Source organism: Suricata suricatta, chromosome 9 (genome assembly GCF_006229205.1).
Source record: "Suricata suricatta isolate VVHF042 chromosome 9, meerkat_22Aug2017_6uvM2_HiC, whole genome shotgun sequence".
Classification (NCBI taxonomy): domain Eukaryota; kingdom Metazoa; phylum Chordata; class Mammalia; order Carnivora; family Herpestidae; genus Suricata; species Suricata suricatta.
The window spans coordinates 95754676-95769335 of NC_043708.1; the positions used below are offsets into that span (position 1 = coordinate 95754676).

At 48.2% G+C, this 14660-nt stretch overlaps 1 protein-coding gene across 1 annotated transcript in view; it reads left to right on the forward strand.

Moving 5' to 3' along the window:
* The first annotated feature begins 81 nt into the window (after positions 1–81).
* MYZAP (myocardial zonula adherens protein) overlaps positions 82–14660 on the forward strand; it is an 85740-nt gene continuing 71161 nt past the window's right edge. The window contains exons 1-2 of the mRNA XM_029950344.1: positions 82–194; positions 10929–11015. Of these exons, the coding sequence (XP_029806204.1) occupies positions 120–194; positions 10929–11015 (162 nt within the window). The 5' untranslated portion in view covers positions 82–119. The remainder of the gene's footprint in view (positions 195–10928; positions 11016–14660) is intronic.

Consider the following 14660-nt stretch of genomic DNA (forward strand, 5'->3'; position numbering starts at 1 on the left):
CGCCCCTCCGCGCCCCACGCAGCCGCTGGGCCACCCCGCCCCCGCGCAGGGCGGGCTCCGCGCTCTTATTCCGCCGGGAGGAGCGCAGCTGCCGGCCAGCCGCTGGCCTCCGCTGCGGGATGCTGCGCTCCACGTCCACCGTCACCCTGCTCTCGGGCGGCGGCGGCAGGGCGCCCGGGGCGCCCAGCAGGAGGGTGAGTAGCTGGGGGCGGGAGTCGCCGCCATCCCGCTTCCCCGACCAGGTCGTCCGGCTGTAGCGGGGTCTGGCCTTCGGGACGCCCTGTCCTGGATTCAGCTCTCCCGTCCTGTCCCAGCTCTGGCCTTGACTCTTCTCTGGATGCCCAGCCAACGGCTCTTAGGGCTTAGGGGACTTCTGGAATTCCCAGAAATTTATTCTCCTTCCTGCCTCCCCTGTCAAGCCACATTTATCGGTAGCACGAGTTTAAAAAGCAAGGGAAACAATTCTGTGATGTCCTTACTTGAGACTCGAAAGCAACGAATATCTTTAACACCCAAACTTGCCTCTTTTCGGCGATTAAAAGAAAAGGTCACTGGTCCCTACTGGTGATAGAATAACACCGAATCTGGGGTGACTTTAGCCAAGGTAGGCTTCACCTTACAACGTAGAGATCAGCAGCTGGGCACCCTGGAGCTCAGTGGTGTGGGACTTGGGTTTATGCAAACCACTTTCTTCTCATTTGCATATTGCATCTTTCCTCTCCTCCGCAGGTGCTTTGTGAAAGATTCTGAGCACCTGCAGCTTGTAGCTTTCCCATTCTGCGTCACTTCCAAGATCAGTGCCTCAGAGCGCTGGGCTCTGGGCTGTGGCTTTTTAGTTCATTCTTTCTTCATAATGTTCATGAGATTTATCTTTCGGTGCTTTTTTTCAGTGCTTGAGAGTTCTCTAATCATGTTCCCCCAAGTTTTAGCTAAACAGATGCTTAAGTCCAAGCCAGGACGCCCTTCAGCACTCTAGTCTTCTAGTCTCGTAGACATGCCTGTTTGCGTTTCCATACCTCAGCCAGGTGACTAGCAGTCACCTTATGTGTTGTCTTCCTTTAGCTCTAGAAGGAAGACATTGTTATTCTTTGGTGTGGGCCAGGTGATGGATTCTGAGGGGGGGGCATGTGCGTGTGTGCGTGCGTGCGTGTGCGCGTGCTAGTGTATATGCCAGACACCCAGGGTTGACAGAAGTCTGGTTTTCCAGTTCTTATCTTTGTAAAAGCAAGATCTCCATCGAGTCCAAGTGGGTTTCCAATCACAGTCCCAGCCTTACTCCATTTGCCTTATTTTCTGTGGAAATCTTGCTCAGTTGGGACACAATTGTGATTGGAAAAGAATGAAGTCACTGAAAAGCCAACCCTGAGTCTGGACAGAGGCGTGGGTGGGACCAAAATGCATGAAATAGGCCAGTGCTCCTCCAGAGATTGGCAGATAGAGTGGGTGACTGCAGATGTGATTAGCACTAGGTAGCCATTCTGAAGGTTATTTTTCTCTAAGGTTCATGTTCAAGCATTTCTTTTCGTTGTAAGTAGCACAGTGGACAGATTATTGGAAAGGCTTTGCCTTTTGAATAAGACAACCAAAATACTAGGACTGGAGGGCTCAGGGACCTGACACGGACTATGTAGGGCTGTTCCTAGCACAGAACAGTGGGTACACACTTGTTCAGGAAAGAAGATACCTAAAAGTTTTAGGATTTCCTCCGTGATTTCCAACTCTGCTCATGATTTGCAAATACCATGGGTCCTGTGAATGTGTATGCGGTGGGCGGCGGGGGGCATGGTGAGAAGATGTGATCTGTTTGATTTTTTTCTCTTTTAAACAACACTTACAGATGTCCTTCTGGATGATACAGGGCTAGGCTTTGGGGTCAACTCTACCCGTGGAGGCAGTCATTGTCACACACTACCGTCGTACAAAGTGATGGTTGTTACAGTGGGCTCCCGTGTTAACAAAGCTGAGTGAAGCCAACAGGAAGGGTTCTTCCCAAAGTATCTGAGGAAGGGCTCCCTCTTCAGGAGTCTTGCAGGGTGCATAGGAGTTTGTGGGCTGATCAGCATTGGGATACTAAAAGGAGAAAATATCACTCATTTATTGCAGCTCTTGGCATCTATTGCATCATAATGGCATATTGCATTTTCTTTAGGGCAAAACACTTATTTTTTTGGAAAGGTAAAAATGGGATGCCTTGAAATTAAAATTGTAGACCAAGTAATCATGGAAAGTGTTCCCGAAGTGGAATGTCTGTCAGTAAGCTCTGTATCTATCGTCCTGTCTTTGCTCTTGGCTGTTGTTGGACAAGTGATGGGCTTACACAAGAGCGCGCTAGCCATCAAAATAGCATTTCTGTTTTGTCCCAAGAGCTTACCAAATTAGGGACTGCAGGGAAGCCAGGCTGTGTTGGTCCAGATACTCAAGTAAACTAGCGATGGTGGTGACAGCTGACACTGAACAGGGAGTTTTCTGAGTCAGCCATCCAGGGCGCAGCAGCCACACCAGCCTGTCACTCATTATCCCTTGTTCAGTGGCTGCCACCCACAATTTGCACTTCCTTCATATCTGAAATCATTTCTCAAAGGGAAAAAAAACCCCCAAAACTGGTGGGAGAGTAATTTCTGTCAGCTGATAAGCAAAGCTCTGAGTGGCATTTACGGATGCCAACCAGCAGGGGTTGTGAAATTAAAAAAAACAAAACAAAACAAAAAACAAACCCTACCTTCAAACCAGTTGCACACTAAAAATAGATTTATCTATGGCAACAACAGGAAGATTGGCTGGAGAATAACCACAGATGGAGGGATGACCTTAGAGGATGAGGGGTGGGGAGGGGGAACATTTTAAGAAAACAATGTGGACATTGCTTCCTGATTTTGAAGGGAATTTTGTAAATGAAATTAACCCCACTAAATGAGCCTTTGAAATGAAAGGTCAGTTGTGTGGCCAGGTTGTGCATTTTGTGGGGGAGGGCACAGGTTGCTTTGTGCAGCTAAATGCTTTTGTTTAAGCTGTTGAGCCGGGCGATGAGAGGCGTGGATCTGCCGAGGGTTTCCTCCAGCCCAACGCTGTCTCGATAAGAGACTCCTGGCTGGTGTTGCTGGTATCATGGCCCCTCCGTGGCTCATAAAAAGAAAAACAAAACAGAAGCAAACCCAAAAAGGCCACAAGGGTAGGACTGTCTCCTAGCTTGCTCTTGCTGCTATTTCTTTCTACTTGGCAAGGGCTTTTTTTGTCAAAACCCAACTGGCCTGCCAGTCCTCGCTCCCTAGCTAATGCCCTCACTCCTAGGTCCCATTTCTGTCTGATGGACTCAAAAGAATTTTCCTTAGGTGGCCAGTGAATGGGTCAGACAGGTGCTTACCTCACTTCCTTTTCACAGAAACATCTGTGTGCATAACTTCTGTTGTCTATGGGCTCTGTGGGAAGGACATGGCATCTGGGGACTTGGGTGTCTGGGAGAAGTTAGCTGGCAGCAGCACCCACCAGGGATGGCTGGGTAGGGGGCTCACTGCACCCAGGAAACAGGCTGGCTCCTCATCAGGGTCTCCTGGAGCCAGCCTCTGACAGGCCAATTTGCAAAGTTTTGGAACCCTGACATCCTCAGGGCTTTGCCCAAAAGCCTCTCCCACTAAAGTAGGACATCCGTGCTCTGTTCACTCATCTTCCTGCGTCGGGGGTAGGATGAACTGACCTGAGTCTTGGAGATTCTTAAGGAAACTCGATTTCCTCAACATCGAGATCCCGTGGTTATCCTACAGAGGGAGTGGAGTGGATTCTGGCCCGTTCCTTGTCCTCAGTGCTCGGCGGGAGGGCTGTGTATGTGGTCCGTGTCACGGTTCATCTGCACTGAGTGTCCACACCTGAACAAGAAACCGGATGCTTAGTTTCTGATCACTTGGAAAAGCCTTTCAAGTCGGCCAGCCTTAAAAATGGTCTAATTGAGCTCAAGGGTGGGCCCAGGGCTAACTAACCAGAGACCACGTTGAAAAGCTTCCATCTGAAATTCTTTCTGCAATGACCTGCATCAAGGCCTTCGGGCTTCCCGCTGTGAGCTGTCCCAGCCTAGCTGCAGTGTTTTCCAAGCACACAGAAGCGTCACACGGGGATATTTCCTTCTGCCCTGCTCTAGGTGAGCGATAGTTCTAAATCTCAGCCACACTGCAGACTCTTACACTTCAAGGCCAAAGTGCTCTTCTGAAATGCAAAATCCAGTCACCTGATGACCCTGCTTCAGGAGCCCCTTCGGTTCTGCCAGCAACTACTACAAATTCCTTACTTTAGCATCCAGGCCTTTCCGATCTGGCCTTTGACTTCCTTATTCTCTTCCCACACTTTTCCCAAATATTCCAAATTTCTTGCCACTCCCTGAGCTTTCCATGCTGTTCTTTGCCTCTTTCGTGCTTCTCTGATGAAGGGGCAGCTCCTCCAGGAAGCCTTCCTGAACTCTCCTTTTACATGTTCCTCTAGAGGCCTGTGTAACCGGTCATTGCTTGCCTCGGCTTGCTGTGACCAACTACTGAGGAGAGGGGTCAGGGACCCTCCCTCCCCAGGCCTGGTGTAATTGGTACCTAAAAAGAGGAGTGTGTCATCAGGGTTCTAAGGAAGCCACCGTTCACACTGAATTGGCAAACAGGAAACCAAGAAGAGAAACTTGGGCTACAGCCAGCCCATCAGCTCTGGCTCACCTGGGCCGGAAGCAGGGGACAGGGATGTGAGCGCTGGCCCAGGTGAAGAGTTTGACAGTTCTGGGAAAGCCTCCAAGTATTCCAGTTGCCTCATCCTGTCGCCCAAGTTGGAGTTTCATTCTGTTGGTTAAGTCAGTGGTTCATCCTAGTTACATGTAGAATCACTGAGAAGCTTCAAAATCTAAGGCCAAGCCCCAAGCCAGACTGATTAAATGAGAACATCCGAAGATAGAGAATACACCAGTATTTTTCAGGAAGCTCACCGGGTGATTCAAATATGCAGCCGAGGATGGGAACTACCTCTTGAAGTACTGCTTATAGCTTTCTTGGAAGTACTGTCCTGGGACAGTGTTCTGGAAGCTTCCTTCGACTTTGGAAAGGGCAAGGTGGGGGTGGAGGCAGAGCAGGAAGTCCTGACACTCCAGGTCACGCTGGTATTTGTGTGCATTCACTTGCTGCATTTCCTCTCTGCATCTTGGCATTCCTGGGCACATTGTGTGCTTATCCAGAAGGGAGCAGAGAGGGTAGAAGGGAGTGGCTACTGTCCTTGGCTTTATGAATTTTGTCTGGAGTCGGTCCTGACATGGGAAGGAGGGACTCTAGGACACTTTATACCACCTACAAAAAGTATCCCAGTATGTAGATCAGCTACTGTACCCTCCCCCTCTCCCAAGCCCCCGGCCATATTTGGCCCTCTTGGCTTGTTTTGTATGCCTTTGAGATAGGAATGTTTTTTTTTTTTTTATAGTGGTCTGGAAAACCTAAATATTTACTATTTGGCCCTTGACAGAAAAGGTTTGCCCCACCCTGATGTAGATAATCAGGCCTGCAAGTTCAGGGCCACAGCAGAGCTAAGAGGCCGACTCTAGGTGGGGCATGCCCTGTCTCACACAGCCTGACCCACATGCTGGAAAGGTTTTATGTTTGTGCCGAGCAGAGTGTGGTGTGTGTCCTCCCAGCCACAGCCATAGGGACCACACCTGCTGTTGTTAGGTGGACCTGGGCTGGAACCCACAGTCACAGAGTGGACCAGGCCTTAGAGAAATGTAAATACATTTGGCTAATTTCCTTAGGGAAATTCATCTTTGTAAAGCGATTAGCAGCACCATCTCCCCCCACAGTCCCTGGGTCATCTTCTCCACCCCTTTTTATTCGAGGTGGACAGTTTTCTCTTGGTGAGCCCAGGTGCTGAGGTGAGAGCATGATGGTATGTGGATCCTTAGGTTCTCCCCTAGATGGAGACCCAGGCTTCTGTTTCTTGTCAGAAACAAGGCCCCAGAGGACTTGCCGAGCTCCCAGGTGCCTGAGTTGCAGACAAGGGCTTCATTGTGAATTTTCAGGTGGAGGAGGCTTGAATCCTATCTGCTCCTCCCTTGATGGCCCTCCCAGAGGGGCTGGTTTGAAGAAAGTGGAAGGCTCTTTTAGGGAGTTTCAGGTATATTCACTGTACTGTGTTTTAGTTCATTCTGAAAAGAAACTCATACTGACCTTTAATTTGCTGAGCAAGTGCCTATTATGTGTTAATACTACGCTAAGCACTGTTAAGTACAAAGCCTTGCTTGATCTCTTCCCCTGTTTTTCCCCTTCTGTCCATGTTTTAATACGTGGAATATAATGGGAGGTAATAATTGCTATTGAGTCCTTGAACTCTGATTTTAGTGTTAGTCCCTTCCTCCAAAGTGTTGAATGGCACCTGATTGTCTCCCACTAGAGATCTTGCTTCTCCATCAAGCATTTGTAGCTTGTTAGAGTTTGGCCCCTACCTGTTTGTTCTCCTCTTCCACTCAAGTGTAGGCTGCAGGCCCACTTTGATTCTCAGAACATTTGCACATCTGTGCCTTTGGCCAGCCTGGAGCAAATGCCTTGCCTGGTAGTTGTTTGCTGTTACTCTGATGATGGATTCTCCAAACCTCCATGAGCTAGGTATCTTTCTATACCTAGCTCAAATGTCACCTCTAGGAGCCTTCAGTATACTCCCATGTCCAGGTAAGACTAATATTCTTCTTCTGTTCTTACTGCTATATAAGGAAGTGCAGTTCTACCATACCTTAACCATCAAGCTACCCTGCCTCTCAGGCCTTGGGTTACACTGAGTGTTCTTTTTTTCTTTGTATGGGTGTGTTTTTGGATTCTGAGCTCTTAGGAACATGGCTGTTTCTTTTTTATCTTGGTACCCTCATTGCCCTTAAAAATTCTTTGCAAGTAGTGGGTGCTCTGTAACCTAGTGATGAAAGAAATTGAATCCACCAGCCTGCCTTTGGTCCACTGGAAGTTTCCTTTGCTAATAGTGACAGCTAATCCCATATCTGTGGTGTTTCTGGTAAGTGAGATTCAGTTCTCTTCAATGCTCAGGACACAAGGCTGAGCCAGCTGCTGTGGGAGCCCCTGGGAATAAAGTACCCTACCTGCCTCTCAGGTACTTCCCAGCCTGCACTGCTCTGGGTATTGTGTATCTGAGTCTAAGAAAACCATGGAGATTGGCATCATAAAATGCTCAGTGAGATAAGCAACCCTGCCTTGATCCTACTGGGAAATTTTCCCACGAGGAGATTTCCTGAAAGTGAATGAACAAAATGAGGTAAACTGTACCAGGTCAACCTACTGGGTACATTCAAGGATTACTTAGTGCTTCTGTTAAGGAATTTGGGGTATTTTCTAGACCTCTGGGTTCTTATCTGTGCTGCTCTTGAGGCTGTTGTGTAGGTCTAGGAAAGCTTAATCTCTCTTTTTCAGATAAATTCTCTCTCAATCTTTACTGTTGCTATTGCTACTATTTTTAATTTAAAAACTTATACATGCTTGGAACAGTTGGAAACAATTAAGAAATCCCACTTTCCAGAGGTAACCAGCACCACCACCAGTTTGTTGTGTTTCCTTAAAAAGATTTTCCCCCAAATCTATGCAAATTATTATAGTGTATTTTTTAAAAATGGGGTTAACATTTTTTTCGTGCAATTTTTTCACATGACAACACCTTTGGCCATTTTATTAGGAAGGCGACTGATCCTGTTATAAGCTGGATTTAAACTGTGTCTGTGCAGTCAGCCCATCAGTGGGGTCAGTGCCGTTGAGGGAGCGCTGGGCCCATGTGTAGTCTGTGCCTTAAAGCGCCTCCAAAGACCAGAGCAAGACATTGGACACTGGGGCCTGGCTGTGGCCTCAGGAACCTGCTGTGACTGCTCGATACTTGACGTCCGATGTTTTATTTTACGGGATCATTTATGTCACTTCATTATTGATCACCAGGTAAAACTGATGGTTTAGAGAAATACATTCTGTTGACCCCTGGCTTTGTACACTCCTGGGCACACTTGGCCCAGTGTGAGAGCTGCAGGGAGTATGTTGAGGAATATCAAAGTTCTACGTGGGCAGATAAAAACTTGTCTCAAGCAGGGGATGGGAACATCTCACTTTGGGATGATTGGATCGTTGGGGTCCCTTGTGGGCCTTGTCTCCTCTTCGGTGTTCTAGTTTATTCTGAAAATTACTGCCCTTAGGGGTGGCCCCTCTAGACCAATCATCCTACAAAAAGGTATCACCTTAGTAGATCCATTGAACAAATTGTTGTTATCATGGAAAGCAGAATCATTTTGGAGCTTAGAGGATGATGATCACATCGAGATAATGATAAAAATATTGCTCGAGGCTTACTATATGCCAGACATCTTTTATCTGCATTTACCCTTGAGATTCAGAGAGATTAACAGCTTGCCCATGGTCAACACAGGTAGTAGGCATTGAGACCTGTCTGTGTGTGCGCGCATGTGCGCTTGTGCAAGTCTGCACATGTATTTACACACACATGTATGTACACGTGTGTGCATGGGATGGGGTGCAGGGGAAAAGCAGTTCCTTCTCTCTGCGAAATTATGCTATGGATAGGTGAGCCTATCACAGATTACAGAACATCAGTGACTTGGATTGCCTACCTGCCGTGAGTTACATTTTGATGTTTGTGCAAATGCCAGCTGGTTGCAACTGGTCCAGACAGGCTGAAGTCCCAGGCTTGCCTTTCTCTGGAGGGTCTCAGATTCACATCGGTGCTATTGCCTGTCAGCTGAGAGAGCCGCCTCCTCGCGGGAATGGGTGGTGTGTCTTTGGCCAACATGACTGGTGGTGGGCTCTGAAGGTTTGGTGCAGAGTTGGCCATGTTGGAGGCAGTATAGTCCTGGGGTCGCTGCGGGATGAAGCTGGCCCCTAGAAGTGATTGTGAAACCAAGTCACTGAGTTGAAAGAGCTGAGGTTTTTAGATCCAGAGGAAGAGAGGTTCAGAGGGAAGGAGGCCTGTGTAGAGAAAGGGGAATTCTGCTTCGGTCCTGAGGGCAGCCCCAGGTCCGTTAGGGAAGAGTTCTGAGGGAACAGACATCTGGAGATAGCACAACGGGATGTCTCGAAGGAAGGTGACTGTGTGTGTGGAAGTGCTAACACACGTCTCACATGGGCTCTTGTACCTGTGGATGGAAAATGTTATCCTCAGTCTCACACCCTCCTGCCAGCTACATTGGGGGGCGTGGGGGGTTCCTTTGTAGGTCAGCAGGTTGGACCTGTAAGGTCTTTTACAGTCCCATCCCGTTCGGGGTTTCTGGGCTGCAGGGTAGTTTTGCCCAGAGGCCGTCCTGTGGACAGGAGTATATTAATTACTTTGCTGGGGCAGCTGTAAAAAGTACCACAAACCAGGTGGCTTCACCAACAGATGTTTATTATCCTATAGTTTGGGAGTTGGAAGTCCCAGATCAAGGTGTCAGTGGGGTTGGCTCCTCCCAAGGGCTGTGGGAGTGATCTGTTCCAGGGTTCTCTCTTTAGCATGTTCACATGCTGTTCTCCCGCTGTGTGTGTCTGTCTGCAAGTTCCCCTTTATATAAGGATATCTGACATTTTGGGCTTTGGTTTGCTTTTATAAAGTTTTATTTTTAATTAGAGAGGAAGCAAGAGAAAGGGTGTGCATGTGCTGGTGAGCAGGAGAGGGGCAGAGAAAGGGTGAGAGAGAGAATCTCAAGCAGGTTCCACACTGCCAGTGCAGAGCCTGGTAGGGACTCAACCCCACCAACTGTGAGATCATCACCTGAGCCAAGTTGAGAGTGGGATGAGCCACCCGGGTGCCTCAAGGATATCGGTCGTTAATGACCTCAATTTAACTCAATTTAACTTAATAACCTCAGGAAAGACCCTGTTTCCAGATAAGGTCACATTCTGAGGTACTGGGGTGAAGACCCCAACAAATGAATGGTAGGGGGACACGATGCAGCCCATAACAGGGACACGCCCACTGGGCTGGGTACTCTGGGTGCTGCTGGGGCCCTCTTTGGGGTTTTTGAATGGGCAGGTCCCTTCTCCCTGGGAAATTATAGCAGGACCAGGCTGTGACATCAGGGTGAAATAGATATATGGCGTTAAATACATATTCCCATTGTTGCACAAACATCTCCACCATCCATCTCCAGGATGTTTTCATCCTCTCAAGCTGAAACTCCCACACCTGTTAAGTAAGAACTTCCTATTCCTGTGTCCTCAGCCGCTGGCAATCACCAGGGGCTGTCTGTCCCTGTCAATTTGACTGTTGTACATACCTCATATGCGTGGAGTCAGACAGCCGAGAGAGCTGCCATTGTGTCATATCTATGTCTTTGCATGATTGGCTCTTTCATTTAGCATCATGTCCTCCTGTTGCAGCACGCATCAGAATTTCCTTCCTTTTTAAGGCCATGTAATGTTCTGTTCTGTGTATGTACCACATTTTATGAATCCATTCATCTATTGATGGACATTGGTGTCACTTTCCCTGTTTGGTCCTTGTGCATAGTGTTGCTACAAACACAAGTGTATAGACTTCTAAATAACTTTGTGCTTCTCCACGTGCATGTCTATTAGAGAAAAACTCAATATATAGCCAAGGAGAAAGCACCTTCCCAGCCCAGTCACCACTGTGTGTGTTTTGGCCTCTGTCACTCTAGCTGTATTTTGACCAGAGCACGTGAGATGTGAGCATTCTATACACACTGTTATGGAACCCGAACCATTAAAGGAAAGGTTGGAAGGGTGATGACCTTGTTTCAAGCAGCAGGGTGGTGACTGCCAGATCTGGGCCAGGCAAACGTTGTTCTTATCCTCAGAGTCCCCTGTGCGGTTGGTACGATCACCTCATTGCTGAGTGGGGGAGACGGGCACTGAGAAGCACAAGGTCACCCAGCTCTTTGTGCCTCGCGTGCAGGTTCGTAACCGGCTTCTCCCCTCTGTCTCTCCTAGGCAAACGTCTGCAGACTACGGCTGACTGTACCCCCCGAGAGCCCAGCCCCAGAGCCAGGTGAAAAGAAGGTCGAAAGAAAAGAAAAAGTAAGCCGTCTCTGAACAAAGCTCTAACAAGTTCTCATCTTTGCTCTTTTATTTTTACCCCGGCCCCTCCTGTACTTCTTCCAGGCTATTCACGGAGTCTGAATGTCAGCGACCTGCCGATGAAAGGCCCCCTTGACCTTGCCACCCCATCTTCCATCTTCCCAGAAGCCAGACCGCCCTGCCCGGCTGGCCCTGCCGGCCTCCTGCCCCCCGCTCTTGTTTCCTGGTGAACGCGGGCTCTGTGCTGCCTCAGAGCTGCGGGGATGCTGGCCCTTGTGGCAGGTGCTGTGGCAGGGAACGAGTTTTTCCTGAAAGAGCCCAGTCCTGTTGAGTCAAAGGACCCATTGTGAGCTGCCTGCGGCTGAGCCTTTCTCAGCAGCTGGAGGCGGAAGGCCCAGCTCACGGTGGAGGCCGCCTGGCGAGGAAAACCCAGCAGGCAGCCTGGGTCCGGGGTGTGGGCACTTGGCTGCACAGATGTTTGTGCCAGCTTCTGTGCTAAGTGCTGGGCCTTGAAGAGAAGTCTGACCTTGTCCTTGCCATAGAGGAGCTCAAAGGTTTTCAGGGGAGGCAGACCTATGAACAAGCTTGATGTGACATTTAATGGTTAGGGTCCAGAAGTGCAAGAAGGGCTCCGGGAACATGGGAAAGGGAATAACTGCCTGCCTGGGGAGTCATTGAAGCAGAGACTTACAGGCTACATGGGAGGTGCCGCTCACTTCCGGGTCTGCTGTCCCGGGCAAGCCATTTTTCTCATTCACAAGTAGTTAGGGGGCGCCTACTGTAGTCCAGGCGCTGTGTGTGTGTGTGTACAGTATACCACGGTATAGACTATGCTGTGAGCAGAGTAGTGAATAAAGCAGTGAGCAGACACATGCCTGTCACTCACCAAACTTGTCTTCCAGTTGGGAGGAGAATGAAAATTAAAAAATAAAGCATATTTAATGGAGTTTAGAAGGTAATAAGTGCTGATGGAGACACCTAGAGCAAGAGAAGGGGATGAGAGTGCTGGGGGTTAGGTGGTGATTGTTCTTGTGTGTATATTTTGTGAAAGTATAAAATAAAACGGTAAAATGATACGGGATCATAGAAGCTTTCTAATGGAATGACAGTGACAAGCCTTGCTGTGAAGTTGGCCACCTGTGGAAAAGGAAGCTCTTCACGGAGTGGTAAATTTACTGTCATGTCCCTCAATTTACTCTCGGGCTTTGTCCCTCCTTCCCTTCTCTTATGCTCTTTTCCCCATTTTCTCTAAGAACAGAGCTGCCTGAGCTAATTTGAATGATGAGTGACAGAGAAAGGAAGGAAAATGAGGTCATGATGAGGTGCAAGGTTCGAGAATGTAGAGTTCCTTAGCGGCTTACAGAGAGAGGAGGAGTCCCACCAAAGGCCCCAGAAAAATGGCTGGTGGCAGGTGAGAGCAAGGCAAGTCCCGGCTGAGCCTGGGTCGTGTCGTGCCAGAAAGCAAGCTGGCACTCACACGAATGGGGTCCTAGCAGGGGACCCAGAAGCCGATTTGAAAGTGGTCTCATTGCACTGGCAAAATTGGAACAACTTGAACATCAAAAAGTAATGTCAGTAATGGGCTTTGACATACTGAATAATAATAATAAAAAAAGATTCAGGAGTTTGCAGTAGTCATCAGAGATTTTAAAAAGGGAAAGCTCTTTTATAGAACTTCAGCTCATGAATTTGGAAAATCTCTATTTTGTAACCCCCAGGGCGGTTCATCAGTGGACACAAAGACTGGTTTGTGGAAGGTTATTGTAGAACAGTATTTTAACACAGTCCCAGACTATCCCCTCACAGGTTATTTTTACTTCCTCACTCAAAAAGCCCAGGGGCACCTGGGTGGCTCAGTCGGTTAAGCGTCCGACTTTGGCTCAGGTCATGATCTCACGGTTGGTGAGGTTGAGCCCCTGTCTGGCTCTTTGCTGTCAGTCCTGAGCCCATTTTGGATCCTCTGTCTCCTCCTCTCCCTGCCCCTCCCCCACTCTCGTGAGCTCTGTCTCTCTCTCAAAAATAAACAAACATTGAAAAAGAAAAGGCACAGTAGTGCAGTCGGGCAGCCAACGTTTCAACCAAGTGATCCAATCTAGTTTGACCAGTAGTGGAACCTGATCTGTGGGCTTCCGAGGTGATGCAGTCAAGTAAAGCACAGTGTCACCTATGTGACGTTCATGTCAGGTGGGTTTGGCTGACTCTAGTAATGAGGAAATAGAAAACTCCAAAGGTGGGACATTCTCTAAAAACAGTTGGCCAAAGGGAGCCTAGGGAGAGTTAACATCAAATCTAACAGGTGAAGTTTAGTTAGATCAGGGATCAAAAAAAAATCTGTAAAAGTCCTAGTGGGATAATTGTACACTTCTGAATATGAACCACACATTAGATATTATTGAATTAAATGTTACTCTTCTTAGGATGATGGTGCTTTGGTTATATAGTCAAACTAATTTTTTTTGGCTTTTGTGGAGCTTTGAACATTGAAGAAAAAGTTTGAGGGTAAAAGCTTGTAACCCAAACAACCCAGCTGGACCCCTGTTGTTGACTAGATGAAGTGGGGTGCTGTGCTGGCAGAAAGGTGTCCCCTTTTGTCCTCTCTGCTGCCCTGACTGTTCCTCCTAGAGAACTGGACCTGAGCTGTGATCGGGGGCTCATGGGCTGCTCAGTGCACAGGGAATTGGAAGGAGGATTTCTTGTGTTTTGGGGTTTTTGTTTTGTTTTGTCTTCAAAATTTTTCGTGTTTATTTTTGAGAGAGAGAATGGGAGCGGGGCAGGAAGAGAGGGAGACACAGAATCTGAAACAGGCTCCAGGCTCTGAGCTGTCAGCACTGATAGAGCCTGATGCAGGGTTCGAACTCCTGAACCACGAGATCATGACCTGAGCCAAAGTCAGATGCTAAACCAACTGAGGCATCCAGACACTCAGACGTCCTGAAGGAGCCCTTTTTGAAGGGGTGGCTCAGCTGGAGAGAGTGACAGGACAAGGGACATAGTTGCTGTCCCCACATGCATGGCAGGGAGGTGAGGAATTTGGTCTGTTGGAATTAGACCTGAGCTGCATGCGTGGGCAGATGTTGCTGAAGGACACTGACCCTGGCGCTAGGAGCCCTCGGAGGGTGCATCCCTGCTAAGAGGAATCAAGCATTCCCAAGGATGCAAGGTCTGTGTTCTCTGTTGAGTGGGAGTTGGCAACGAAGTTGTGTACTTTGATTTGCCCCTTGGTCTTCAACAGTGCTTTTCACAGTTTTTTCTTTTTTTTTTTTTCATTTTTTATTTTATTATTTTTTAAATCGTTTATTGTCAAATTGGTTTCCATAGAACACCCAGTGCTCTTCCCCACGAGTGCTCTCTTCCATTACCACCCCCTCTTCTCCCCCTCCCCCTTCAACCCTCGGTTCGTTTTCAGTATTCAATAGTCTCTCAGGTTTTGTATCCCTCTCTCTCCCCAACTCTCTCTCTCTCTCGTCCCCTCCCCATGGTCCTCCATGAGGTTTCTCCTGCTCTCCTGTTAGACTTATGAGTGCAAACATATGGTACCTATCTTTCTCTGCCTGACTTATTTCACTTAGCATGACACCCTCGAGGTCCGTCCACGTTCCTACAAATCGCCATATTTTATTCTTTTGCATTGCCATGTAATACTCC